General features: G+C 58.7%; 1 protein-coding gene across 1 annotated transcript in view; it reads right to left on the reverse strand.

Annotated features, from left to right (window-relative positions):
- Positions 1 to 5618: 5618 nt before the first annotated feature.
- SPTB (spectrin beta, erythrocytic) overlaps positions 5619 to 26349 on the reverse strand; it is a 134624-nt gene continuing 113893 nt past the window's right edge. The window contains exons 33-36 of the mRNA XM_048854341.2: positions 14569 to 14831; positions 12056 to 12229; positions 10874 to 10916; positions 5619 to 9024 (exon numbers count right to left, since the gene is read on the reverse strand). Coding sequence (XP_048710298.2) covers positions 8857 to 9024; positions 10874 to 10916; positions 12056 to 12229; positions 14569 to 14831 — 648 coding nt within the window. The 3' untranslated portion in view covers positions 5619 to 8856. The remainder of the gene's footprint in view (positions 9025 to 10873; positions 10917 to 12055; positions 12230 to 14568; positions 14832 to 26349) is intronic.

Below are 26349 nucleotides of genomic sequence, written 5' to 3' on the forward strand. Positions count from 1 at the left end.
TGGGGGCCAGCGGGAGGGAGGGACAGCTGAGCCCTGTCCTGCGTATGGCAGCAGCTGGCGTAACCCAGGCTAACAGCGGCCTGCCCCGTTCTGCCCTCTCGTGGCTGCATGGCATGGAGAGGTTGGGCTCCCTTAGCCTGGGCCCTGAGTATACGCAGCCCCCCGTGGGGGTCCCACTCCACACGGAGCACTGAGCCGTCTCCGGCAGCGTGGCACCTGCCGGGATTTCGAAGGCGGAGTAGCGGCAGGGACCTCGGCCTGGCCTGTGCCACCGTGCCAGGTTGCTGGGCTGTCCCCTCCCCCTCCAGCACAGCATGGGGCCTTACGATCCAGGCCCCGAGCTCATCTCTGGGCAGGTGAATGCCCGGCAGCATCCAGGGCCAGGATGGAAGGGCCTCTCCGGCCCCAGGGAGGCCATGCCAGCGGGTCGGGGGCCCTCTGGCTGCCCGGAGCCTGGAGTGGGTCTAGCTACTGCCCCAATCCCCGACCTGCCGCTGTGGGATGGGGGTTGGCAAAGAACCCACACCGTGGGCAGCGCGGTTGGGCCCGAGCCTGGGACGGGGGTGATGGAAGTGGTTCTGTGTTCTTTGGAGGGGGGACACTAGGCACCAGGCCCCGCAGCCCTGTGGTTTGAAGGGTTAATGCATGGAGGGGAGAAGGCAGAAGCAGCTGTAGAGGATGGGGGGGGCAGAGCCAGCTGGGCTGAGGGCTCCCCACCCAGGGCAGGTGGCTCCCCAGGAGCCCAGAACCTCCCACAGGCTCCAGCACCTCCCCTGGCTCCCACGGCCCCGATTCCCCAGGCCCTTTTTGGAGGGGAGCCCTTCCTGGGCTGCCCCCTCCCAGCCTGAGTGTCAGGGCCCCCATCCATCTGTCTGTCCAGCCAGGCAAGGGGCAGTGTCCTGGGGCTGATTCGCCCTCCTCTCCCCCACGCTCCCTGCTGCTCAGCACTGTGTGTTGCACCCCGAGGGCTGGGGGCACAGCAGCCCTGGCACGGGGGCGAGGGGGGGAGGTGCACTCTCCATGGGGCGATGCCCTGGGAGGCACTCACTCAGACTCTGAGGTTGGCACAGGCTGTGCAGGGCAGCTCTGGCTTCTTCCCCTGCCAGCGCTCCCCACTGGGAGCTGGGGTGGGAGCCCAGGGCTGGGACATCCAGGCAGCGGGGGGCGCTGGGAGCTCCCCTCCTCTAGGGGGCGTCACTCTTGGATAGGGCCTGGGAAGGGTGCGGGGCCAGGGCTTGTCCTGGGAGACCTGATTCTGCACCCCTGGGGAGGGGCCAGTGCCCCTTTGCTCCGTGGGTGCCCAGCGAGGTTCCCGCCCTGAGAGGGACACCGTACCCCCTCCAGCTCCCATGGCAGGGATGCCGAGCACCCCCCACGTGCCCTTAGCCTGATGGCTGGTTGTAGTTGTGCCCCCCTCCACTGGGTGCTTCCTGCGGTGCTCTTGCCCGGGCAGCTCATGTGCTGAGCCCAGCTATGGCAAGGGGGCAGTGCCATCCCCCTCTCAGGCTGCCTTGCTAGGCCGCGTCTCCAGCAGAGCCAGGCCCAAGCTGGGTTTGGGGAGTTCAGCTCAGCGGGCTGCAGCACAACGGGGGCTCCTGCCTCCTCCCCACAGTGTGACACGGGCCCCCTCCACAGCCCTGCCATCGCCCACCGAGTGCCCGGTGCTGCACTCTCCTCTGGGGGGTGGAAGTGGGGGTAAAGGGGGCAGGGCGGTGCACAGGGCAGTGTGTGGGGAAAGGGGGGCTGGGTATGGGGTAGGGCAGTGTGGCGTGCATAGTGATCCCCTGGCCACAGCAATGCAGCATTGTCCTCTGTGCATTATTCCTGGGGGTGTGCCCCCCGCAGCCCCCTGCTTGCCAGTGGCTGACCCAAACATGCCAGGGGCACAGTAAGGAATATCTGCGGCCCACCCTGCAGCTCCAGGTTCTGTGGGCGGTGGGGCGCCCGGAGCTGGGATCACACCTCGCTGCCCATCCCCACCCTGCCATGGGTACTGGATGAGCATAAACCAGCATGGGCCGAAGGCTGGGCGCTGCCTGCCTGGACTCTACCCAACAAGGGCCTGCCACTGCCTGTGAGCCAGGGCAGGGCCAGCCCCTGAGCTGGGCTAAAGCAGCGAGTCCCATGTGATCTTTGGGTGACTCCCCACTTTGCCCCAACTACACTGCCTGCCGGGGGACCCAGCAATGGAAAATTCAGTGATTCAAAACCACCTACTCCTCTCCCTCAAATATATCACTGACCACCCGCCCCACACCTCCCTGGTACATCGTTGACCACCCACTGATATATCACTGTACAAACACCCCAGCCCCAAATCTATCACTGTGAAAATGCCCCCAATCGATCATTGTGCAGCTGCCACATGCCCCCAGATACAGCACTGTACGAATGCCCCACTCCCCCATATCACACTACAAATGCACCCCTAAAACTTCACTGTACAAATGCCACATGCCCCCCAATATCTAACTGTACAAGCCCCCAACCCTCACTATGTTACTGTGCAAACAACCTTGTCCTGATCTATCACTGTGCAAATGCACCCCCAAAACTTCATTGTACAAATGCCCCCACCCTCAATATATCACTGTGAAACCATCCCAATATATCACTGTATACATGCCTCGCATCCCCTCACTGTATCACTGTGCAAATGTCTCATTCCCTGATACCTCACTGCAAATGCCCCAGCCTCGATATAGCACTGTGCAAATACCCCAATATATCATTATGCAAATGCCACTCCCCAATATTATACAAACACCCCCAATAGATCACTGCAAATACCCACTGCATGTCCCCACTATCACTGTACAAATGCCCCATATCCCTGATATGGCACTGTCTTAACACCCCAGACCCCCGATATATCACCTTGCAAACACTCTCCAATGTATCACTGTACAACTGCAACATGCCACCCCCCACCGCTATCTCACTGTGCAAACACCGCAGACCCCAGGAGATCCCTGTACAAATGCAACATTCCCCCCCCCACCCCCAGTATAGCACTGTAGCAATGCCCCTCCCGATAGATCACTGTGCAAAGACTACAAGCTCCCCCGATAGCTTGCACCACAAATGCCACACCCTCCTGATATAGCAGTGTGAAAACGCCCCCTGCCCCCTCCCCCGATACATCATTGTACGAACATCCATGGCCCCCGGGTATATCACTGTGCAAATGCCACACGGCTTCCCCAATAGATCACTGGACAAATATCCCATGTCCCTGATATATCACCGTGAAAACGCAACCCCCTCCACCCCACATATCATTATACAAACACCCCCAAGAGATCACTGGACAAAGGCCACACTCCTGCTGGCGAGTGTATGCTGAGCCCTGGAGGACAGGAGTCTGTTACAGCAGCTCCCTGCACAGCCCTGGCGCTTTACTGGAAACCCCTGGTTCTGTCTCCAGGGTGGCAGCAGCCGGCACCCCCATGACGGCTGCCGGCCCAGTTCTGTCCATGGCAGGGAAGTTATTGCTCATCTTGGCCTTTGTGTTTCAGCCCTTCTGCCTGGAACTGTCACCAACCATCACGCACATGCCTGGCTAGCTAAAGGCCTTCTATGGCGCCCATCACCATTGTATCTGGGTGCCTCGCCGTCTTTAATGAGCATCTCACCTCTGCGGGGCTGCGATCCCCATGGTACAGGTGGGGAGCTGGGACACGGAGACATCCGGCTTGGTTTCATGGAACTTGCACTGGGGTGTTTAGCTGGCGCCAGCCCTGTGGGGTCTGCATGGGCATGGGCACAAGTCGCCGGGGCGCTGGCGAAATTACCCCCCTGTGAGCATGTCTGCACCACAAACCAATGTGTGGTGGCCCCCCAACATGGCCCAGAGGAGATGGGGACTCAAGTCCCTGCCTTGTTACAACCTCCCTGTGGAACCGCAGGGCATGGCCATGCTGCAGCTGGAGAGGGGATTGGGGCACAGGTGTGCCTCCCTGTGCCAGCTTTCATCTCACTCGTGGGGTGATGGGGTGGCCCTGGGGACCCTGGCTAGGTACGTGCCGCCAGCCCTTTGCCGCTATTTGAGCACAATGGGGTGGAGCAGATGAAGCTGGCGTTACAGAGCTAGGTCCAAGTGAGCCGCCGTAAGCGTATCCGGGCAGTAATCACACCTGCCTGTGTAGTGCAGAAACACCCCACATCACGTGCCCAGGCCACGCTGGCCGGCAGCCTGAGCCAGAGCAGGGAACAGGGCCCAGGTCTTCCAGTACCTCAGCCAGTGCCCTGACCACTGCTCTGCCCTTGCCATGCTGCAGCATCCCCTCACCCCAAAGGAGGTGCCAAGTGCCGAGCGCAGAGGCCTGGGTGTTAGGGGTGCGGAGCCTGGCAGGGAAGGCAGGCGGGCTGCTTCCAGCCGCTTTCTAACAGGGCCTTAGGGAGCTGCCCCAGGTGAAGCTCTTCGGGCACCTACAGATGCAGAGCTGCACCTAGGGGCTTTTCAAATCCCCACTCGGCACCTCTCGTAACTGTAGGCACCTAAAAACCTTCATAAAATTGGACCAAGAGCCGAAATCCCCTTGGCTTTCCCAGAGACTTAGGCTCCCAAGTCACTTACCTGCTTTGGGAAACATTCCCCTTGGGCCTCTCAAAAGTCCCCTCCTCTGTGCGCTGCTTTCCCCGCCCCAGTTGTTGCTCAGCCCACGCTCCCTTGCCAGCCATCGCACGGGAGGTTGTTATTGCAGATGCTCTTCCGCAGCAGCAGGGCTCCCTGCGGCTTCGGCCGGGATCCCCGCTGCTCGGTACGGAAATGGCCTTCCACGGACCCCTGGGAACGTAGGGCGGCTTGGGCCCTCTAGTCCTGCCCCTGTGCTGAGGCAGAATCCCAGCCCAGCCCTGATGGGCGTCTGTCCACCCGTTTTTTAAAACCTCCACAACCTGCCTGGGTAACCTGCTCCAGGGCCTAATATGAAACCTGTCTCTTCTGTGCTGCAAATTAACCTCATTCCTTCCCATGGCGGCATGTGAACCCCTGGCTGGGGGAGGCTAGCCCCCCTGTCCTGCCCCCTTCTGCCTGAGGCCCCACCCCTACTGGGCTCCCACCACCCCCCGCTCTCGCCCACCAGGGCCAGAGGAACCCTGAGCCCCACCCCATGGCCAGAGGAGCCCTGGCTGGCCTGGCCAAGCCACCCCGTGCACTGGCCCGCCTACCTGAGCCACCCCGAGCCCTGGCCACCCGGAGGAGCTCTGAGCCCCACCGCGGCCCAGCCCGGGGAGCATTAACGGAGGTTTACGCCTCCATTACGTGCCGCCCATGTTCCTCCTCTTACCCTCGGTGGCCATGGAGACCAGTTGATCCCTGTCCCCTTTGTACCCACCTTTGACATCTCTGAAGCCTGTTCTCAGGTCCCCCTGCAACCTTCTCTTCTCTAGACTAAACACAGCCAGTCCTCAAAGCCTTCCCTCACAGGCCAGGGTTGCTAAACCTCAGACCATCTTTGTCGCTCTCCTCTAGATTCTCAGACTTTGTGCATGTCTCTCCACGCGTGCTGCCCCAGGCAGGGCACAGACCTCCAGCCAAGGCGGCCCCAGTGCTCTCGCTGACCCTTGCATGAAACCTGCTGGGTAAAATCGAAACAAGATGCCTCAGCCAGAGCGGGGTTTGGCTTATTTATTTCTTAGAAAAACCATTATTAAAATGCTTCTGCAGCACTGTCTGGAGGTTTAGCTCTTGCTATGCACAGTGGAAGTACGTGACAGCGGGTCGAACGCGGTGCCTAGCCAGCGGGAATCAACGAACCAACTCGAGCAATGCGACCCCCTGCCCCTCGGCGAGCTGCTCTGGCTGTGTGCCCGTCTCCTGCACTCATTGGGGCTCCAGCCCCCCCATGCATGTCTGCCCTGAGCCCGCGCCCCACATCTGCGCGGGAGCGCTGTGCATGCTGGGAGAGCAGCCCTGTGGAGCAGAGATCCCACCAAGATGAATTCAGCCAGAAGGAGGAGAGGGCAGTAATGGTCCAGGTGTCAAATGGCCCCATGCTAGGTAAAACAGATGATTTCTGGGCAAATCCAGTGCTCCTGGGGGGAATCGGGTGGGGGGGGCACTCTGATGAGAAACAAAAGGTGTTTGAACCCAGCAACACACGGAAAGGGCTGGAGCCAAGACCTGCTGCATGGAGCCCTTCCAAAGGAGGGAGTGGTGGAGGAAACCACTCAGCCAAGGACAGAAAGCTGCATGGAAACACAGGCCAGGAGAAAATGCATGTGAAACACAGCACACCCCATGGCACTGACTGACCGCAGTGCCTGCCTGTGCCCAGGGCGATTTCCAACGCGGGGGTCAGGCCCCACTCTGGGTTTTCAGTCCCAGTGTGTGTAAATATAGCTACACCTCCCGGAGATACACACCTGCAGTTGGTCTAACTCCACATCCTGCAGGGTGGCTCGCCAAGGCTCTTTGGTTCTTGTGGGTGCCACTGAAAACATCCCGTTCCCTGCCCCTGCTGCCTCTGCCAGTGACTTGAACTTGGGTGTTTCTTGGCTTAGAAACGGGGCAGCCGAGAGGGACAGCCCCAAAGACGAAAAGACAGGCTTTTGCAGCCTCAAGCTGCAGGGGGCCCCAGCTCAGTACCAGAGCTGCCAGCACTCCCGTACAGATCTCAGCACAGCCTCCAGCCCCACTGCAGGGCAGGATCAAACCCCAGGGGACCGGGCGCAGCCTCATTCCGGGGGTGCCAGGGCTGATAAACACGGGGCTGACGTTGGCGTGAAGTGGGGGATCCTTTCCTGTTCTGCACCCAGGACGTACCGCACGTGCTGCCAGCCAGCCAGTGCCCCCTGCTCCAGCGCCATGTCCCGGTGCTTTGCTGAGCCAGGCTGGGGGGTCCGGAGGAGCTGGTGGGAACCGTCCAGCGCTAGTGGGGTGGAGCTGGGCTCCGGCAGGCCTTGCCCAGCGGGCTGTGGTGGAGGCATGAGGCCAGGCCCCGGGGTGGCTGGCTGCAGGGTGTGCCCTCCTCGAGAGCTGTGTACAACAGGGCCGGTGTGGGAGGCTGGCGGTGCTACGGCCCGCTACGGGCGTGAACCTTGCCTTGGGCACAGCCTCCTGCCAGGGCCATTTCCCAGCTGCTCTGGTGCGATGTTGCCTCCTGCAGCGCCGCCCTGCCCAGTGCTGACAGCACGAGAGCCCTGGGTCAGCCTGCTGGACTCCCACAGCGTCTCGTGCCATCTGTGCGGAGGGCCCAGGGGGGATTAGACACTGCCCTCCCCCCCAGTGCCGGGGCTCTGTGCTTGTCGTGACTGGGAAGGCTGCTCACACTGGCTGGGCTGAGTTGCCAGCCACTGACCCCCACGCCAAGCTCTGCTCTGGGGGGAGCCTTCTCGGCCCATGCCACGGACCCCCTAGCTCAGCCGGCCCCTGCTGGGGGCAGGGATCAGGGGTTGGGGGCTGGGAGCGCCTCTTTGGGGGCACGTGGGGGCACCGGCCCTGGAGTTTTCGGGGCACGGTGCCTCAGCACATGGGGTTTGTTTTCCATTATTGCAGGTAAGGCACTTTCAGGACGGGACCCCCGCACCGCACGCACTGGCATGTCCCCCAGAGCCGGTCCTGGCAGTGCATTTGTTGGTGTGTTTCCCTGCCCTCCGCCAGCAGTGCCACCAGCCTGGGTTTAGGAAGCAGAGAGCCTCCCCTGGCCCGACCTCGCTGGGGATGAGGCCTGCAGTGAATTCAGCAGGCGGCAACAGGGCAAGAGTTGGCCGCATCCTGGCACTGCGTGGGAGGCAGGCATCACAGCCCTGTGTCTCTGGGACCCAGGGGAGAAAGCGCCTACTCTCTCGCCCAGCCTCCTCCCCTCCAGGGATGTGCCAGTGGGCATTCAGCCCCGTGGCACCGCTTGGCTGGCTGGAACGCAGGGCCCCCCGCTGCCACACCCTGCAGGGTGTTCCCCAGCCCCCGGGCAGCAGCAAGGACACCGAGGGGAGGTCTGGGGGCTTTGGAGACGTTGGCTTTTAGGGGGCCCGGCCCAGCCCACAGGGGAGAGCACAGGAACCACAAGGTCAGGGACAGAAACGGGACCCAGGCCAAGAACGGCCCGAGCCCAGGCAAAGCCTGAGCCAGTACAACAGAGTCTACACGTGGGAATTGTGAGCTCACACATGCATGCACACACGTGGTCACATGAAATGCAGAAGTGTACACATATAAACAGACTCAGATGTGCAGACACACACTCACATGCACGCACACACACACTCAGCTGAGAATTATAACGATTCTCTTCCTCCCTAATTTAGGGCAAACGTTTGTTCTCGGCTGCGCATGGCTTGCCTGACAACGGGCTCTCTGTGGGTTGTGGCTTGGGAAGGCGGGGGGGGCGGCCGCACGCACACCAGCCCACCTCACGCCCCCTGCTGGAAGGACCGGCAGAGCTGCCCAGGCGCCCAGAGATGCGCCTATGTCTTGGGCCGTCATGGCACCTTGTCAGAGAGGCAGGTCGGGAAGCTCGCTACCTCCATCCTGGCCTGGGCAGCGCGTCCCCAGCACTGCGTGGTCTGGCTCAGATGGTGCCTCCTCCGCCAGACGCCCGTGTGGCTCGCCCCGGCCGTGGGCGATGCAACGCGTGTCCCACAGGACAGGGCCCCGCACCGGCACGCCCAGCACTGGCCTTCAGCAGACGCCACTCCTCGGCCCTCACGGGGCTGGCTCGGTGCTGCGTGGGAGCAGAGCAGGGCGTGGGGCTGTGCCCCGGCCCTGGAGGCGGGGCTGTGGTGTGAGCACCCGCGGCTGCTGCCGGAGGTGCGTGGGGGTGGGGGTGGTGGCGGGGCCCAGCACGCCCGCGGACGCTCCCCCATGCGCAGTTCTTAGGCAGTTGAGTGGGCTGCCCTCAGCCACCTCTCGGGTTATTTCTTTTTGGGAAAGAAGCTAAATCTTTTCTCTTTGTCTTTCTTGGCCAGGATGACGTCCGGGGCGGTGCTGGAGGGCAGAGGCAGGCTCAGCGCCTTGGCTTTCACGCTTTGGGCTTCTATTATTGCTGTGCTGAGGCCCTGCAGCCATGTGTGCATCTCCTCCTGTCGGACAGAGACCAAGAGAGAGCGCCCCTCAGTCACCGCCCAGGGACAGCGGCTTCTGAGCCTCCAGCCCCCCTAGCGCTCGCCCCAAAGAGCCCCACGCCTTACGGGGTCAGGAGTCACCCCTGTGTCTAACCCAGCTTGCCCTCTCACCCAGCATTCCTCCTCCAGGCGGGGGCCAATGCCACCATTGGGCACTGGGCATTATTACCTCAGTCAGCTCAGTGTCTTTCAAAGGTTCATTGGAACCCAAGCACTGGTAAACAGTACGGCTGGAGTGTTCTGAGACGCCCAAGGGAGTTGGGCACCCGACTGCCATTGCATTTCAAAGGGATTTGGGCCACTCATTCCCATGGGCTGTTTTGGACCTCCCAGCCTCTAAGGCCCAGCGTCTCAAAGTATTTAGACACCTAAATCAATGGGAATTGGGCATCTAAAGACCTAGGAGGATCTCACTCAGGGCTCTCTGTGTCCCAAACTCCAGTACTGCCCAATGGGGCAGGGAGCGAAGGAGAACGTCGTATTCTCCTGCAACTGCAGCCCCGTTGGGGTGGGGCAATTAGGGAGGCAGAAGACAGCTACCATTAGGGGGCCAGAATCCCAGGGCTAGTCACCCATATGACAAGAAGCCCAGCAAAGTGGAAAGATGGGCTGCTGGGCTGATCCGATGCCCCAAGACAGATGCAGGGGAGCAATCAGACCTATTCAGAAATCGGAATGTCTGTCCCGGGGCAGAGTCCAATGTGGGGAGGTACCAGGAAAGCTGGATCAGCCCAGCTCGATGGAACGGAAAGTTCAGACATGTTTGAACAGTTCCATTCGCAAGACAGTTCCATGTTAGTCTGTGTCTGGCTGAGTTGATGCAGTGCATCATGGGAGTTGTCGTTCAGGTGTCTCATGCTGACGTTTCCCCCTATGGGCTGGGCTCCCAAGCCAGATTATTGCATCTGAAGAAGTGGGTTTTTACCCACAAAAGCTTATGCCCAAATCAATCTGTTAGTCTTTACGGTGCCACCGGACTCCTTGTTGTTTTTGTGGATACAGACTAACATGGCGACCCCCTGATACAAGACCGATTATATATTCCATGATTCACTGTGGTCTGCTGTCTCACTGAGCTGCCACGGTACATTATGGGAAGTGTAGTTTGGCCTGGGAGCGTGTCCCATAGGGGAGAATGAGGGTGTGAGACAGCTGAATTACAGCTCCTACAATGCACCAAGGCAGCTCAGCCAGATGCAGATGAAAGACCCATTTTGGCAGAATTAACACACTCCTCACGGAAAACGGTGAGTCTGTGGCGTCTCCACAGCCCCCAGAGGAATGATGGCGAGACATGCAGGAGGCAGAGGGAGAAAGCAAGCAGCTTCCTCTGCCGCTGGCTCCGCAGCTGTACAGGCAGGAGCTGGGGGAACCAGACACGGCTGGGTTCCAAGTGAAAGTCAGAGGCAGCTCGCATGGAGCAAGCCAGTGCCTCTGCAGAGCCACGCAGCTAGGTCTGGAAATGAGATGGTGATGCAGGGGCCTTTGGTCCCCATGCCACTCACAACCTGACTGACCCTAGCTCTCTGGAGAGACCCATCCTCAGCCCAGCTGTGGGCATCGCGGACTTCTCTCCCAGCATGCTTTGCCCCAGCCTAGGCCTACATCATAGCTACCCTGTAGGACTATATCTCCAGAACACTCTCTCTACTAGTGGCTTCCCCTTTCTTTGTGCCACCCCCAGGCCAAGTAGCTCTCGTGACAGCCTCTGTTCCCATCTGTGCAGCCAGGCCTGGACCCCTGCTCACTGAGACGTTCCAGCCTCCCACGTCCTCTCCAGCCCCGAATGGCCCACACAGGCACCTACCTCGTCTTTGCCATGGAAGAGCCACTCACTGCCATTGCCGAGCCTGGAAAGTAGAGGGGAGATTCCTGGTCATTCAGATGCCCCCTTAAATATATCTTAATTAACTGATTTAAAGCCAGCATCTAGTTGCCTCTCCCTTCTCGGGGCTCCAGACGCTGTGCCCCAGGGCTCCTGAACCCGCAGCAGCAGCTCCCCACCCTTCCCAGATCTCCCAGCCCACAGCAGTCCCTGTGCCAGGCGGTCCCTCATCAGGCGGACCCAGCACGTACTTTTGGAAGTAGTTGCCGAGGGGGTGCTCGACCTCAGCTCCACCCTGGGCCCCGCCCCCACTCCACCCCTTCCCTCAAGCCCCCACCACCACCTTGCCTCTTCCCACCTCATTCTGCCCCCTGCCCTGAGCCTGCCCCGCCCTTGCTTCTCCCCCTCCCTCCCACAGTCTCCTGCACACCGCTGAACAGCTGATCATTGGTGGGCTAGAGGCACTGCGGGGAGGGGAGGAGCTGATCAGCGGTGCTCCAGCCCCGGAACACCCACGAAGTTGGCGCCTATGTTTGGAAGTCAGTGTTAATTTTAAGGGGCTTATTTCTGAAGTGGCCAAGACGTGGCTGGAGCCCAAGGGGAACTCCCTGCCAGCTGGTCACTGGCTGAACACCAGGACAAAAAGCCACACTTGCTGGCTGCAGAGCGGGGGCAGGCAATGGGGGGGCAGTGGGCACAGAGAAGGCAGGACCATGATCCTGATGGCAGCAAAGGAACAGGCATGAAGGGGTTAAGGTGTGGAGGGGACTGGGTTTAGGGCTTGGCCAAGCAATTATCATGATCTCAATGCTCGACACTGCTTGGCTGCTCCCGCCTGCAGGGGTTGGCCTGGAATGCCCCCCATTCTGTGCTGAAATAGCACCTCCCTCCGGGCCCCCTGCCAGATGCACTGGGCACTCTGCTTCATCAAGGTGCTCCCTGCAAACTCCATGACCCCCATGGGATGGCTTAGGTGCTAGCCAATCTTGCCCTTCATGGTTGGCGTGGGTCCCCTTCCCCCACTGAGTGTGCCATGGGTTATTGCGCCCCAGGTCCCAGCCATGGGAGGTTTATGTGCTGTGATGTACCCGGCGCTGACTTGCGGGGGGCTCCCTGGGCAGGCTGGCTGCAGGGTCTGGCCTCGGGGCTCTGTCTGCACCTCACCTCAGCTTGAAGACGTGCTTCTTCTTCTTGTAGCCAGTGGCTACGTGGCAGAGGGCGTTCCTCAGCCGGAAGGGCTCCTCCCCGTGGTAAGGCACTCCCAAGGCTAAGCTCTTGGCATCCTTGTAGAAGGCCAGCTCGCTGCTCTGGAGCACGCAGTACAGCGTGTTCCAGGACCTGTGTGACGGGCGTGAGGACACATGTTACTCCAACTCCACAGCCCAAATGCACCTCATGCACCATCAGAGCCTGGAACCTGAAAGCCCCGGCCCCTGCTACCTGCTGGCTGAGGAGACTTTCCTAGCACCCAGAGGTGACTCGATTGTGGGCTGTCAGGACTTATGTGGGAGGAGATTTCGGAGCACGGGGGGCTGGTGAATCTCAATGAGTTCCAATGACTGGAAGCTGACGCCTGACAAATCCAGACTAGAGGGAAGGCCCAGTTTTTTCACAGGGAGGGGAAACTATCAGCTGACCCAGCCAGGGGCAGGTTCTCCATCACTTGAAGTCTGTAAATCCAGCCTGGCTTCTCGTGGTAAAAGCTCCACTCTGGCTCAGCCAGGAATGACAGGGTTAATACATTGTGTGGGGCTCTCTGGTCTGGTCCCTTCCATGTGCCAGGGGTCTTGAGCAGTTGGGCTGAAATGGTTTCTTCATAGATTTCCCATAGAAGAGACCATTGTAGTCATCGCACCTGACCTCCTGTATAACACAGGCCAGAGAACGCCCCAAAAATAATTCCTAGAGCAGAGTTTGTAGAACAAACATCCCGTGATGGTGAATCCATGACCCTGGGTAAATTGTTCCAATGGTTAATTACTCTCACTGCTAAAACTGTACATCATATTTCCCATCTGACTTTGTCTAGCTTCAACTTCTGGCCATTGGATCCTGTTAGGCCTTTTTCTGGTAGATTGAAGAACCCATTATTAAATGTTTGTTCCCCACTTATAGTCTGTGATCAAGTCACTCCTTAACCTTCTCTTTGGTCAGCTACATAGATTGAGCTCCTTGAGGTTAGCTCTGTAAGGCAGGTTTTCTAACCCTTTAATCATTCTCTAGGCTCTTCTCCGACTCTCTCCAATGTGGCTATGCCATGGGGGAGCACTGGCTCAGGGCAGTCTAAGGAACTGCACTCGCGCCCAGCAGGGCTGTGTCTGACATCGTCATCCAACATGCAGAATCGGCTAAGGACTGTTGTGCCAGTCAGAGGGGCTGTGGTTCATGGTGTGGCACCAGGCATCGGGCTGCGGTGGTAATTCTGTACTGAAGTGTAAGGTCTGCAGCCTTTTTCTTTAGTAAGCAGCAGCAGCCATGAGCTAAGAAGCAGAAAGTCACATCATCCCCTTTCATCTAAATTGTGTAAGATCAGGCTGTTAAGAAGGTTCCTGTCCTAATAGCACCCACCATCACCAGCTAAAGAAAGGGACCTTCAGATCTTTAAAGAAAACTTTGTTCAACAGTGTTCTGTCCAGCAAGAAACCACTTATCAGCAGTTGTAGTTGTGAGATCTATAAGTCTATTGTTTTGCCTTCATGGTCCCCCCTTCTCTATTGTTTACCTGTTGGGTCTCTGTCTGGTTCTTTGATTGTTTTTGTCTGTTGCATAACTAATTTTGCAAGATTTAAATCAACTAAGATGGTTGGGTCTGATTGGGCTAGGATCGGTGGAAAATACCGGTTTGTAGGACTTTCGTTTAAAATGATTGGGTAAGGTACAGCTAAGCAGGACTCAAGTTTCACTCACTGTATAAACTGGGGTCCAAAGGGAAGTTCTTTGAAACCTAACTCTAGGACACAGTCCAGGATCAGAGCTTCCAGACCCAACACCCTGCCAACCATAAGCATGCAGAAGTTGGAGTTTCTGGACGACCTGACCCTGACTGGCCAGCAGGAAAAGTTCGTCTGCCTTATTGGGAGTGGTGAGCATTGTATGCTTAGGGTGTGCATTCCGTTTTGGTGGTTGGTAATAAATAAAGGATAAGGATATTACTGCGTAAGGCTCTTCCACTCTTTCCACAGAAGAGTATGCCCTGAGCCATAGGAACTGGGTACGGGGTGGTGCCTTTCGCCTGGAGCCCTAAGAACTGGGTACAGGTTGGGTGCCTAACTCAACTGGGTTACGCCTTGAGCCCATGGAAGGGTAAAGGTGGGTGCCGTAGAGTGCGCGAGTAACAGATTTATGGAGTCGTGGGAGGTCGAAGAGTGGCTCAGGGGCCGGGTTGACTCCTGGGCAGCGTGGCATGCAGTGGCCTTCTTAGGAGGGTGGAGGGGAGCCTTCACCCATGGGTCCCACCCACAGAATCTGTATTTCCCGGCAGGCAGCCTCCATGCTGCTCCAAGAGGCCCTGTGCTGGGGTTGCCCCCCAGCCCAGCGTGCCTGCAACCTCTCCCCACCTGGTCTTGCTGGGGAGCTGCCAATGCCTCTATGGGCCAGGCACAGCTGACCCCCGCCGAGCCAGAGCCATTCCCTATGGGACACGTCCTACAAGCCGAGTGCCCGCCTTTCCCTTGTACCTGTTTGACGCCTTCTTGTTAGGAGCCTCCAGGTCGTGTTTGCGGCCCAGGTAGCCCTCCATGTGGAGGCTGTGCGAGCGGTCCAGCTGTGCGGGCAGTGTGGTGGTCTCGTCGAGCTCACTCACAGGCGTCTGGAGGACTTTGAACAGCGGGTCCATGGTGGAGGGCTCCTCGTTGTCCGCTTTTGTCTTCATCTCGGGCTGCTTGGCCGCAGTTGGCTCCACCGGGGCCTGGGCTGGGTCTGCTTTCTCCTCGTCCACCTGCTGTGATCACGGACACAGCGTGTTACCCGAGAGCGGGGTGGGTCATGAATGCTGCTGGCCACACTGCCCCTTGTCCGCTCGAGGAGAACTGACACCCGCTAGCAGAGCGGGGAGATGTTTGTGGGGAGGAATCTTTTATCCGACACAAGCCGCAGAGCTGGCCACACGGAAATGTTTCACGGACTCCTGTCAGCGTCGTTGGCTTGGGGCAAAACCAACCGTCAGCCGAATTCCGGAAAATCGGAACGGCTTCATGTTGACCGTTGGAAAGGCAATGGCTTGACTTCTTTCCTGTTCAGAAAGGACCTTGCCTTTCCGACGTCCCTGTCCTTTTATTTTAAAAGTTGTCACAGTCGTCACGGTGACAGGTTTATGTGACCCCACCCCTTTTTTCCCCCTTTTCCAATTTGACAAAAATTTTGAAAAAATGTCAGGTCAGCCCCAAACAAACGTTTTCTTCCATTTTTCAGACTTGTCCGTGAACCGAAAAATCCACTATTCACCCAGCTATCGTGCATGGGGGGAGCACAGGCCAGGGGTGAGAGCAGGATGCGTCTGCTCCTTTATTTCTATCCCGGCCACCGTCTTACTGTGGGAGCTTGGTCAGCTCTGCCCTGTGTGCTCATGCCCACCTAGGTGACTCTGTGCTCCAAGTCCCATTTTGGGTGTAGGAGCCGAAACCCTGTTGACTTTCAGTGAGGCGTTGGCTCCTAAGTGCACAGGTCCCCTTTGGAAAGGAGAGGCTCACTTTTAACAACGTGCCTCTGTTTCCCTCAGGAGTCGAATGGGGATCTCGCCCCAGAGGAGCTGGGGGTTGGCAGTTGCAAGTGTGACTGAAGGGAGGGGTGCAAGGCCTGTGGAAATGCGTGGCTGGGAGGTGCTAGATATACATGATAAGCGTGATGTGTTCGGCTGACTTAGTGCTTGGAAACTTGCAAAGTATATGCAGACTCTGCAACACCAAGCCGAGATCTGTCTACTTCTCTTCTCTTTCAGGCACCACCTGGCTTAGTCCCACACTAATGCTGTTGCAGACTCAGTGTCGACTCCCTCCTCTGATTGGCCAGTGCAGCCTCTCGTACCCACTCGTTACAGTTGCACAGATTCCTAGAGTCCAAGGCCAGAACGGCCCATTGTGATCAGCTCCTCGGACCTCCTGGATAACCCAGGCCAGAGACCTGCCCCCAAATCATTCCCAGAGCAGAGCCTTAGAAAACCATCCAATCGTGATTTAAACATTGCCAGACACTACCGCGACCCTGGGTAAATTGTTCCAATGGGTAATTACTCTCACTGCTCGACATTTACACTGTATTTCCCAGCTGAATTTCTCTAGCTTCAACTTCCAGCTACTGGATCGTGTTATGCCTTTGTCTGCTAGATTGAAGAGCTCACTATTAACTACTTGTTCCTAAGTGGATACTTAGGATTGTGATCAAATCACCCCTTAACCTTCTCTTTGTGAAGCTAGACAGTTTGAGTTCCTTGAGTCAAAGGCAGGTTTTCTAATCCTTTAATACAGTGGTCCCCAAACTTTTGAGGGTCATGCTCCCCGCCGTCTGTGCCCCCCTGCCTCCCTGGGGCCAGGGTGAGGAGCGGGGCCATGGCTCCGGGGGGGGGAGGGGGGATGGACACGGATGGGGTAAGGAGGCCAAGGCTGGTGGGTGGGAATGGGGCTGGAAGTGGGGCTGTGGCCAGGGCCTGAGCCTGGGGGCTGGAGCAGAGCTGCAGCTGGACTGCAGTGTGGCCCAGCAGCCAGGCCCACAACCAGGAGCAGCTCACTCCCGGCCTCGGCCCTGGGCCAGGAATTGAGCTGTGGCCAGTGGCTAAGGCTGGGGGTTGGCGCGAGTCCAGGAACAGAGCCGCACTGAGGATAGGGTCAGTACGGGGCCCAGAAGCAGGGGATGAGGCAGGGGGTGGAACCAAAGTAGAGCTGGGGCTGGGAAGCACTCACTCCCTGCCCCCTATGGGGGCTGGCCCGGGCCCCACTGTGCCCCCCCCACCAATGTTCCTCCACCCCCCCCCAAGAGGGCACACCCCACAGTTTGGGGACCTCTGCTTTAATCTGAGAAGGATCAGCTCTTCTCTGACCCCTCCAATGTATCAACATCCTTCTTGAATTGTGGGCACCAGAACTGGAGACAGGAGTCCAGCTGCGGTCACACCAGAGCCATATACAGAGGTACAGTAACCAATCTGCTCCTAATTGAGTTTCCCCTGTTTGTGCATCCCAGGATCGCATTAGCCCTTTCGGCCGCCGCGTTGCACTGGGAGCTCACGGTCAGCTGATTACCGACCACCACCCCTAGATCTGTTTCAGTCACTGCTCCCCAGGATAGAGTCCCCCATCCCGGAGGTGTGGCCGACACGCTTTGTTCTTAGGAATATATCTTTACATTTGGCCGTACAGACAAACCAGCACTTTGTCTCATACGGTCCCCTCCTGGTTGGGAGGAGCTCTCTGTAACTAGCCGCAAAGCTGCCCCCTTAGCCTCTGTGATAAATGAAGGGTGGTAGGGGGAGCTTCCTTTTATGGACACCCAGCCAGGCCTGTAGCTGTTTCCATCTTGTCACACTGACTCAACAGCTATTCTAGGCTTCAGAGTGACACTCGGCCAGAGTGGGTGGGGGAATATCTTGTATGGGACCAACTCCTCTCAGTGAGAGAGACCAGCTTTGGAGCTTACACAGAGCTCTTCAGAAGAGGAAGTTGGTCCCATAAAAGATATCACCTCACCCACCTTGTCTCTCTCATATCCTGGGACCAGCAACACAGCAAACCCCGACCGACAGACAGTCCTGGACTCTTACTATAGAGATAAGCTAAAAAGCCAGACTTGGAATGCAATGCTTTGATGGACCCACACCAACCTTTTTTTTAATAAACTTGGTTTTGCAGGAAATGTCACAATGTGTTGGCTTTCATGCCGATCCAGAACGAGAACCATTTTCGAAAGGCTGGAATTCCCATAGGAGGGAAATTCCAAGTTTGGCCGCGCTCTCAGAGTAGCCAGATTAGGGGCTCGGCACCTAGTGGCATGTCGCTGGTTGAGAAGCCATCGCAGCATGATCAAGGGCCCTCAGCTCTGACTGCCAGGCCCCGACCGCGCCATCGCTATGTGACAATGACTGCTACACAGAAGCCTGGCAGAGGGAAGGGGCTGGACAGGACTTTCCCAGCTGGAGCACGTGGGTGAAAAGGGACAGAGGCTGTATTTAAGAGAATGGGCTCAGTGGGCTTCACTGAGCATGGGGAGGGGGGTATGGCCACTGCCATATGCCAGGAGACTGAGCTGGAGAGAGAGAGCAGGCAGGACACGCCGACCACACACCTCAGACTCACAGACAGGCTGAGCTCCAGTCCGTTTGTTAGTTTGCAAAGCTCTGTAGCTCTAGTGCTTTGTTCAGAGTCAAGTGGCCGGTTTATCAACCCCTTGGCTCAGCCCGTGTCCCTGGCTGGCCTGCCACACCGGCCCTGCAGGGCTCCCACAGCCAGCTGGGCACCGGGACGTGAACCTAAACAACTGAGGAGCTGGTTCTGGGGCCCATCTGGCCAGGCTGTGTTGCCCTGTGTGCCCAGGAAGGGTAGCAGACATGGGGCCACCCCTGGGAGTGGGCCCAAGAGACCCAGAGCTAGGACAGTGACCCGGCTATGCCCAGAGGGCTGGGATGCGCCAGCTCGTCGGGACCCCCGTTGGCATGACCGTGGCAAAGAGGCATCGTGCTTTCATATTCAGCTGCAGCTAACTCCCTTACAACCCTTCCCAAGTCCACATGCTTCCTGCCCTCGGCGGGCAACAAGCCCCAATGTCAGCGTACAGCCCCAGGGACCCATGTAATCTCAGTGGGAATAACCCCCAGCTCTTTGGTTCCCGGCGCCTACCCCTAGAGCTAGACAAGGACTTCCTCTGCTGCTGGCAATGAACAGCCGATATCTGTTCACCTCCCCCACTCCTCACGCAGCAATGGCTGTGAACGGGATCACCGATGCAGCGCTGAACAAGGGATTGTGGAGGTGTGAACTCTGCCATGCATCTCAGGGAGGGGTTAACTTGCATGCCCAGTGATGGTCTTTTAAGGGCTTGTCCACAGGGGGCGTTGTACCAGTGTGACTGTAGGGATTTCAGTTCACACCTTGTCTCCTGGAATGGACACGTAGCCCGGTACAAGGGGGCTTATGGCTTCATAGAGTTCAGAGCAGGAAGGGATCATTAGGCCTTCCTATCTGAAGTCCTGTGTAGCCCAGGCCATCGATTTCCACCCAGTGAGCCCTAGAACGTTGTTACATTTCAGGATCTAACCTATTGTGAGCTGCAAGCAGAGACCAGGAGGACTGAGATGCCACCAATGCCTGAGGCCCCTGCAATGGCAGGGAATGGATTAGGCGATCCAGGCCCAGCTGATCCCAGAGGTGACCTGTGCCCCATGCTGCGGAGGAGGGAGAACCCCCCCACCCCAAGGTCCCCGCTGGTCTGACCCGGTGAAAATTCCTTCCCAGCCCCCATCTGGTCCCCAAGCACACGGGAAGAGCCAGGCAGCTAAGAAAGGACTCTCTGATCCCCCCCATGGCTGGGGTCTCATCTCCAGCTGTGGCCAATCCCGGGTGCTTCAGGCCAGTTGTTCATCATGGAAAAACTACTTCCTGTCCTGATCCCTGGGACCTTTGGAAGCAGATTAAGCTAAACTGTAAAGATGCACTTTGATTACAGCCCAGCCTGTCCCCTGGGGCATTACAGTGATTACACCGGTAAAACATTAACGCCTAGCCACACCCTCCGCGTCACCACTGTAACTTCCCCACGACTAGCAGGGTGGGGGGGAATTGGTGTGTGGGCCCATGGGTGTGGCGCTGTGTCACACAGCGACACAATTTGCCATGCGGGAAGGCTCATTTTGGGGCCATGCGTGGGTGGCAGTCAGGAGCTGCCTGCAGTTATTTCCCCCCGAACCAAAAAAGAGCCCAGCTGAGCCTGTTCACAGCTCACAAGGGGGAGCCAGGCCCCAGGAGGCCAGAGGGGCTCAGTGCGGGATGATGGACTGCACTGTAGGGTGAGCAGTGTCCCGCTCTGGGTATGTGTGGGCGGAGCTTGGACTAGCATCTCCGCCCCCTTTCTGCCTCCCCTCTGGCCCCATGTGCTCTCTCTCTCTAAGCAGCCTCCTCTGACAGTCTGGGGGTGGTGAGATGTTTTTCTTTCCAGTTGCGAATTAATGCACTGAGCTGATCAGGCTCTAGGGCTATTAGCCATGGGGGCTTCTTAACAGGTTCAGGCCACGTTCACCAGCACGCCCAAAGCCCCGTTAGAGACTTAAAGGAAGCGTCTGGATTATGCAAGCACCCGACACCTCCCACGCCACGGCTCCTTCACCCGGGAAGAGGGCGGTGAGCCCTGTGCACTGTATTGCGGGTATAGCCCCAGGACATCTCAGCTGTTTATTGCTGTAAGGGGTCGCCGTCGCAATCGATCCGGGGCCTCGCTAAGGAGACGTGTGCGTTGAACATGCAGGGAACCTTGAATGAGCTTCCTTTGAGGTGCAAGAAGACTGGGCCTCACAGAGACATCTCCAGAGCACCTGCTCTCTGTTGCAGGGCCTGGACGAAGGGGGTGGGCGGGGTGAAAAGGTGGGTGTTAAAGACCCAGAAAACAGGCCTTGGAGAGACTGGGTTAAGCTGACGGAGACAGTTTGGTCCGTGGGTCTGAAAGGAGGGGTTGTGTGTGTGACCCTTGCAGGCAGCAGATGCTGAGAGAGAGAGAGAGAGACAGCAGCTTTTTGGGCACAGGGCTGGTGTGTCTGGCTGGAGATTTTGACACAGGCATGTGCTGGACGTTCCCACTCCTGTCCAGGGAAGCAGGACTCTCTGTATATTACTGTAAATAAACAGCTGACTCCCTGACTCTGGGCTGCCCATTCCTCAGCCAAATGCCGCCGCCCCACCCTCCCCGAACACACACACCAGGCCCCCAGTTTCAGCTCTTTGTGCTGAAGGGCTGGCCTATGGAGCAACATGCTCACCCCATTGCTGTACATGGCACTTTGCAATTAGCTGTGACTGGCAAAGCGCACTCAGCTGGAGGGGACCATTTTCAAACAGGCCCAAGTGACTTAGGAGCCCAAGTCCCATTGTCAAAAGTGCCGCAGGAAGGTCGGGTCAGCTTGTCAAGGGGGTTTAGGTGCCTAGCACCACAGCTGGGATGTTTTGGAAGTGCCGACATGGGTTTGGTGCCTAATTCTCATTGAAAGTCCATGGAGCCGGGTGCCTGACTCACTTAGACACTGTTGTGAATCCACTAGGCACCCATCTGCAGCTGTAGGCACCTAAATCCCTTTGTAAATATGCCCTTGGTGCCAGCGGCCTGAGTTTGGAAATAGGAATAAAGCCCGTGCTGCTGAACAACTGCCCCAAAGGTGCTGCCTGCCCGGGATTTCCCTGGGTAGGGCCCTGGCCCCAGACAAACTGCTCTGCCCCTCACAGGAACAGGATTTGCTACATGGGATCAAGTCCTGCCTCCTGCCCCTGACAACAGCCTATACTTGACTCTTTAAAGAAATGAGAACCCTTCCCAGAATGCACCTTGGCCAATGCACCATGCAGCATGGCAGTGATGCAGTCCTTCCGGATCCTGGCCCGTGACACGCACTCCCCCTGCAAAGCATGCGGACATTGGGGTGGGTCCTCGGCTGGCATCACTGCCAGTGCGGCTTATGGCCCCTAGAAATAGCCAGCTCTGTCACAGCTGGAGTCCTGGGCTCCCCTGTGGTGCTCGGGCTGGGCGTGTATTGTGGTTAAAGGAGCCCGCTTTTCATTTCACGGCATAGTCCTCATTTACGGGCAGGGGACCGGACCAGGGGAATGGGCCAGGAGCCAGCCTGCCCTCTCTAGTGTGTCGTGTGGGTGAGGAGGGCTGGGGGAATGCTGCCTTGAGTCCGTTGCTGCCCGGGGGCTGCTATCGCACTGGAACTGCTGCCCAGTGGGGCTCAGGCGGGTGCCAGGGAGCAGCAGGGCTCTCCGCGTAGCTGGGAGTCCCTTTGCCACATTGGGATGCGCCTCCTGCTCAGAGGGGATACGTGGAAACCTGCTGCCCGTCACACAGCTTGACGTCTGACCAGGGACGCGGCCGGAGGCGGCCTGGGGGTCCGGACTGGTTGGGGAACCCTCCACATGGGGCTGAACCCAGCCACGGTGGTATCCACCAGATGTTGCTGCCAACTGATGACTCCTTGGCAGTCAGTGAGAAAGGATGGGGGGAGGGAGGTCTCAGTTCTGCTCCAGCTGAACGGGGTCTCAGGGGCTGCTGGTCCAGCAGAGTGAGCTGTGTCCCCCTTGTGCTGGGCTGGAGGTCACAGCAAAGTGTTTGGTCTGCCGGGGGGGGGGGGGGGGGGGCGATCTGGCACCTTTCCCCAGCACTGAATGAACTTAAAACCCAGCGGCCATCAGGGCGGGGATGGCAGATCTCTGTTTTGACAAGCTGAGCCCACGTGCCTAAGTCACTTTGAAAAACAGGCTTTAGGGGCTTTGAAAAATCATCCCCCCCAGCTCTCAGGAGGGTTAACTCTTGACAGAGGCAAGATAAACAGGGCCAACCTGGTGCTAGAGACTGCTCAGCCTGGAGGGACCTCTGCCCCAGGAAGCAAGTCAGCTGTGATTGATTTTTATTTATGCAAATAGAGGACAAAGGGTTCCCCCGGGGCGCTAGGCACCATCTGCAAGCGACACTAGGAACAGCCACACAGCTAGGGGCAGGTAGCATGGGGGGGACTCGCCCCCTGGGCCGCCTGCAATGGGCCTGGCTCTCTAGCGCGTGCATCTTCCCGGGCCGACGTGAGCTTTCCCCAAGGTGGCTGCTCTGTACGATGACGCCACTGGACTGTGTCCGATCAGGGAGGGGGCAGAGTCACCTCCACCGGACACGGCACTGGGCTGGTGGGAAAAATGTTCCTTGGCATTTTCCGAAGGGCCCAGGCTGGAATTTAGGGCTCCGAGCTGCTGGCTGATTAGATTGTAGCTTGTATGAGAAGAAACAAAGTCCACCATGGCGATTAGGGTGGGAACCGATCAGCTGCATCGAACGGAGCAAGCTTTCCAGCAGGGCGGGACCTGCCTAGCTGAGCTCTAATGCACGGCGCTTAGCAAGGCAGGCCCTGGTTTGGCCACGTGTTGTCCCTGTCCCGGCGAGCTGTCTGGGGCCAAAGTCCACCCTGGTGTAAAAAGGGGAACTCTGCCTCCCCCGGTACTGCTGCTGCCCATTGCACTCGCTGGGGCGGGACAGCAATGGGGCGACCCACCATCGCAGAACACCGCTGGCCTGGCAGGGAAAGGGCCAGCTTCCTGTGGAACAGGCACAAGAGGTGCTCAGGAGGACCCCACATTCCCAGCCAGCCAGGGCACTTGGGGGGGCCACGCCCCCAGGGCCTAGCAGAGCTGGGGATGGAGGACAGCCAGCTGCCTAGGCCATGCCCCAGCTGCAGCTCAGAGAATGCGCCCAGGCTGGGGTTGGGGTAAAGGGGGAAGAAGTTGTACCGACAGGCCCGAGGGATAGGGTGGGAGGGGGTTTACACCCACAGGGTGTTGGGGTGTGCGTGTTGCAGGCTGCAGATCCCACAGCATAGTCCAGGCCACAGGGGTTCCCAGACCGGGCATGTGAACAGGTGTCGAGGGGGTGTTGTCACCCTGACATAAGGCTAAATGGGGGGGGACACTTTGGGGAGTCTGTCTGCACAGCTCCAACATGGTGAGGTGGTTACTGTGAAACAACTGCTGTGTCGCGGGCTCCACCACCTGAGCGGGGAAACTGAGGCAGGGAACTTCAGTTCTGGGTCTGGGTTATTGCTTTAGGCTAGAGCTGGGCATTTCTTGCATTGCTAAGTGATGGGTGACGGTGGCTTAGAAACCTGTGGGCAGCGTGTGGGTATATGTGTGTTAGTCACACCTAGCGCATGCCCTTGGAGCGTTAACCTGGTATCCCAGAGGGCCCACGCGGCTGCAGTGCTGGGCGAGGTGTGTTCAAGTGATGAGGAAGCTGAGGGTCAGCCTGGGGCACTGGGTAGCTGGACCATGAAGATGCACCTCTCAGGAGCAGGTACCAGAGAGCGTATCTGTGCCCCGAGCGTGGGGCTAGGACCACAACTCAGCTGCTGGAGGCTTCTGTACGTGGGACCCAAGAGTTGGATCCCTTCCATCCCAAGACGGGGCCCTCAGCTAGTTCTGTGATGGGGGCCTGCGGTTCCCAGTATGGTGTGGCTGGGAGTGCCTGGGCTGGGTGGCCTTGGGTCACATGGGTTTGCCAAGGAGCTTGTGTCATTTCTGCTTAGACCAGCCCCCGTGGCGTGTCTGGGACCCTGCCTGTGCACGCCGTGTGGGGCTCTGGCCTAGAGCTGCTTTCAGCGTGGGCTCTTTCGGGGTGCAGGAGCTGGGCTGAGCCGAGGTGTTTCTGCTGGAGTCAGTGGGAGGAGGCTGGTGGCAGGACATTCGCAGTGCGTTTGCGGGGTGGGGTGTCATCTTTGGCTCTGGAACTCATGAGCCCTAGAGGGGACCCTGCTTTGGAAGGCACCTCCTGGGGACAGGCAACGTGATGGGGCTCCGACGTGGGTGACGGGGAGCCATCTAGTGTGGGCTGAGAGCAGGTCTTTGCAGGGACACCCTTCTGGCTCCTAGCTATGGCTGGTGTGCTGATGGCTGGGCCTGCAGCACAAGGGGGCAGCTCCAGGCGGGGATCAGGGCTCCGTCGCCCCAGGGCTGGTCTGTGACCTGCCGGCTTGTTCTCCAGACTCTCAGCTCTCACAGAAGGAAGAAAAGGCCCCTAGCTCTCAGTGCAGTGAGGAACATTTCCAAAACAGAACCCAATGTGACCGATGCAGCGACGCTGCCTGAGTCTGCAGAGAGCCTGAGCCCGTGACTCCCGGAGGGAGCTGCCCTGGGCATGACTGACACAGTATTAGCTCAAAGGACCCATGCTGCTCAAGGGATACCTTGCTCCAGGGTTGGGTGGTAGAAGCAACTTTCCTCAGGGTGGGGGTAGCATTCCTTGGGGGGGAGGGTACCCTGCTCCAGGGTGGGCCTCAAAGGCCAGAGGGTCACTGCACCTGCCCCAGAGGGGCTCGAGTGGGTGGGAAGTATGGGCACGCTGCCCAGGGAACAAGGGCCCGGCCTGGAGACAATGTCGCTGACTACATGGGGCCCGGCCTCTTGGATACGCTGCAGCCAGGGGCTGTTCAGGGAGCGTCCTTCATACAAACCGTGGCCCGGCCGGCTTTGCAGCCTTCGCTCACCCCGGGCCAGGGGGCAGCACAGGGCGAGGGGAAGGAGGAGGCAGAGCAGGCCCCGCGCATGGCACGGGGCTATGGGAGAAGCTATGGCAGATGGAGAGGCTCTAGCACCCCTGCAGCCAGTGCTAGCTCAGCAGGGCCCAGAGCGTGACACAAGGCCTGCGTGACAGCAGCAAGCACACGGGAGCCTTTCATTCCCAGGAGAGCGAGTGTGCCCGGGACCCTGAAGCAGACGGGGGAGCAGGGGCAACGTCTCAGGGCAGGGCAGCTGTCGGGAGCCCGGCAAGGTGTGCGGGGGGGAAGATTTTAGCAGGGCCGGAGCGGAGGCACGCAGGGAACTGGGGGTGAAGTGGTGCAGAGAGCCACACCTGGTCTGCTGGAAATGGAGGCAGAGGAAGAGACCAGCACACTGCAGCCAGCAGAATAGGGAGCCGGAGCTGGGTTGGAGTCTACTCCAATCAGTCAAAGAAACGCCCTCTGCAAGCGGATTAGCTGGAGGAGATGAGGGGGACAGGGGAGTCCCCGAGGTGCAGCAAGCTAGCCCCCGGGAAGGGGGTTAGCTAAGGCCAGCGCTGGAGAGAAGATGTCCAAGGAGGAGAAGGCAGGCAGGCAAGGAGAGCTAAGAACTGGGCTGGGCGCAAGAGGAGGAAGAAGATGCAGTGAAAGGAAGAGCAGGCTGATAGGCAGGAGCAGCGTGAGCTGGTGCTGGAGGCGGCACCAAGGCCAAGCAGCACAAAGAGCCTTTGGCAGCTGATCCAAAGGTTGCCGAGCCTCTGATGAGCCGTCCGTGTCTCCCACTCACGCTGGGCGTGCACCAGAGAGCGCCAGTTCGGGGGTCTCCACGGGGCCTGCCTCGGACGGGGCACCATTCTTCCAAAGAAAACAATGGCAAGAGGTTAGAATTCCTGCAGGGGAATGAGCCGGAGTCTAAGCCCACCGCGTGGGGTGTCGGGAGAAAAATTACCCCGTGTTCCTCTCCTCTGCTTCGCAGCTGCTGCTCTGGAGTTGAGAGGCTCCCTGCATTTCGCCTGGCTGCGTCTCTGGAACCCGCCGGTCCAATGGTTTGTTGTGCTAGGAGAGCTGGTAGGAACACCCAGCCGAATGCCGCCGGGCGGGGGAGGTCACTAACGGGCGTCGGGGGAAGTGACCTAATGTGCAGTGAGGTCCTGTCACCCCTGTGAGCCTCAGCTCCGGAGTCACAGCTCCAGGCACCAGGAGTCACAGCTCCAGCAGGGCTGGGCAGCCTGGAAACCTG

This window comes from Caretta caretta, chromosome 6 (genome assembly GCF_965140235.1).
Source record: "Caretta caretta isolate rCarCar2 chromosome 6, rCarCar1.hap1, whole genome shotgun sequence".
Taxonomy (NCBI): domain Eukaryota; kingdom Metazoa; phylum Chordata; order Testudines; family Cheloniidae; genus Caretta; species Caretta caretta.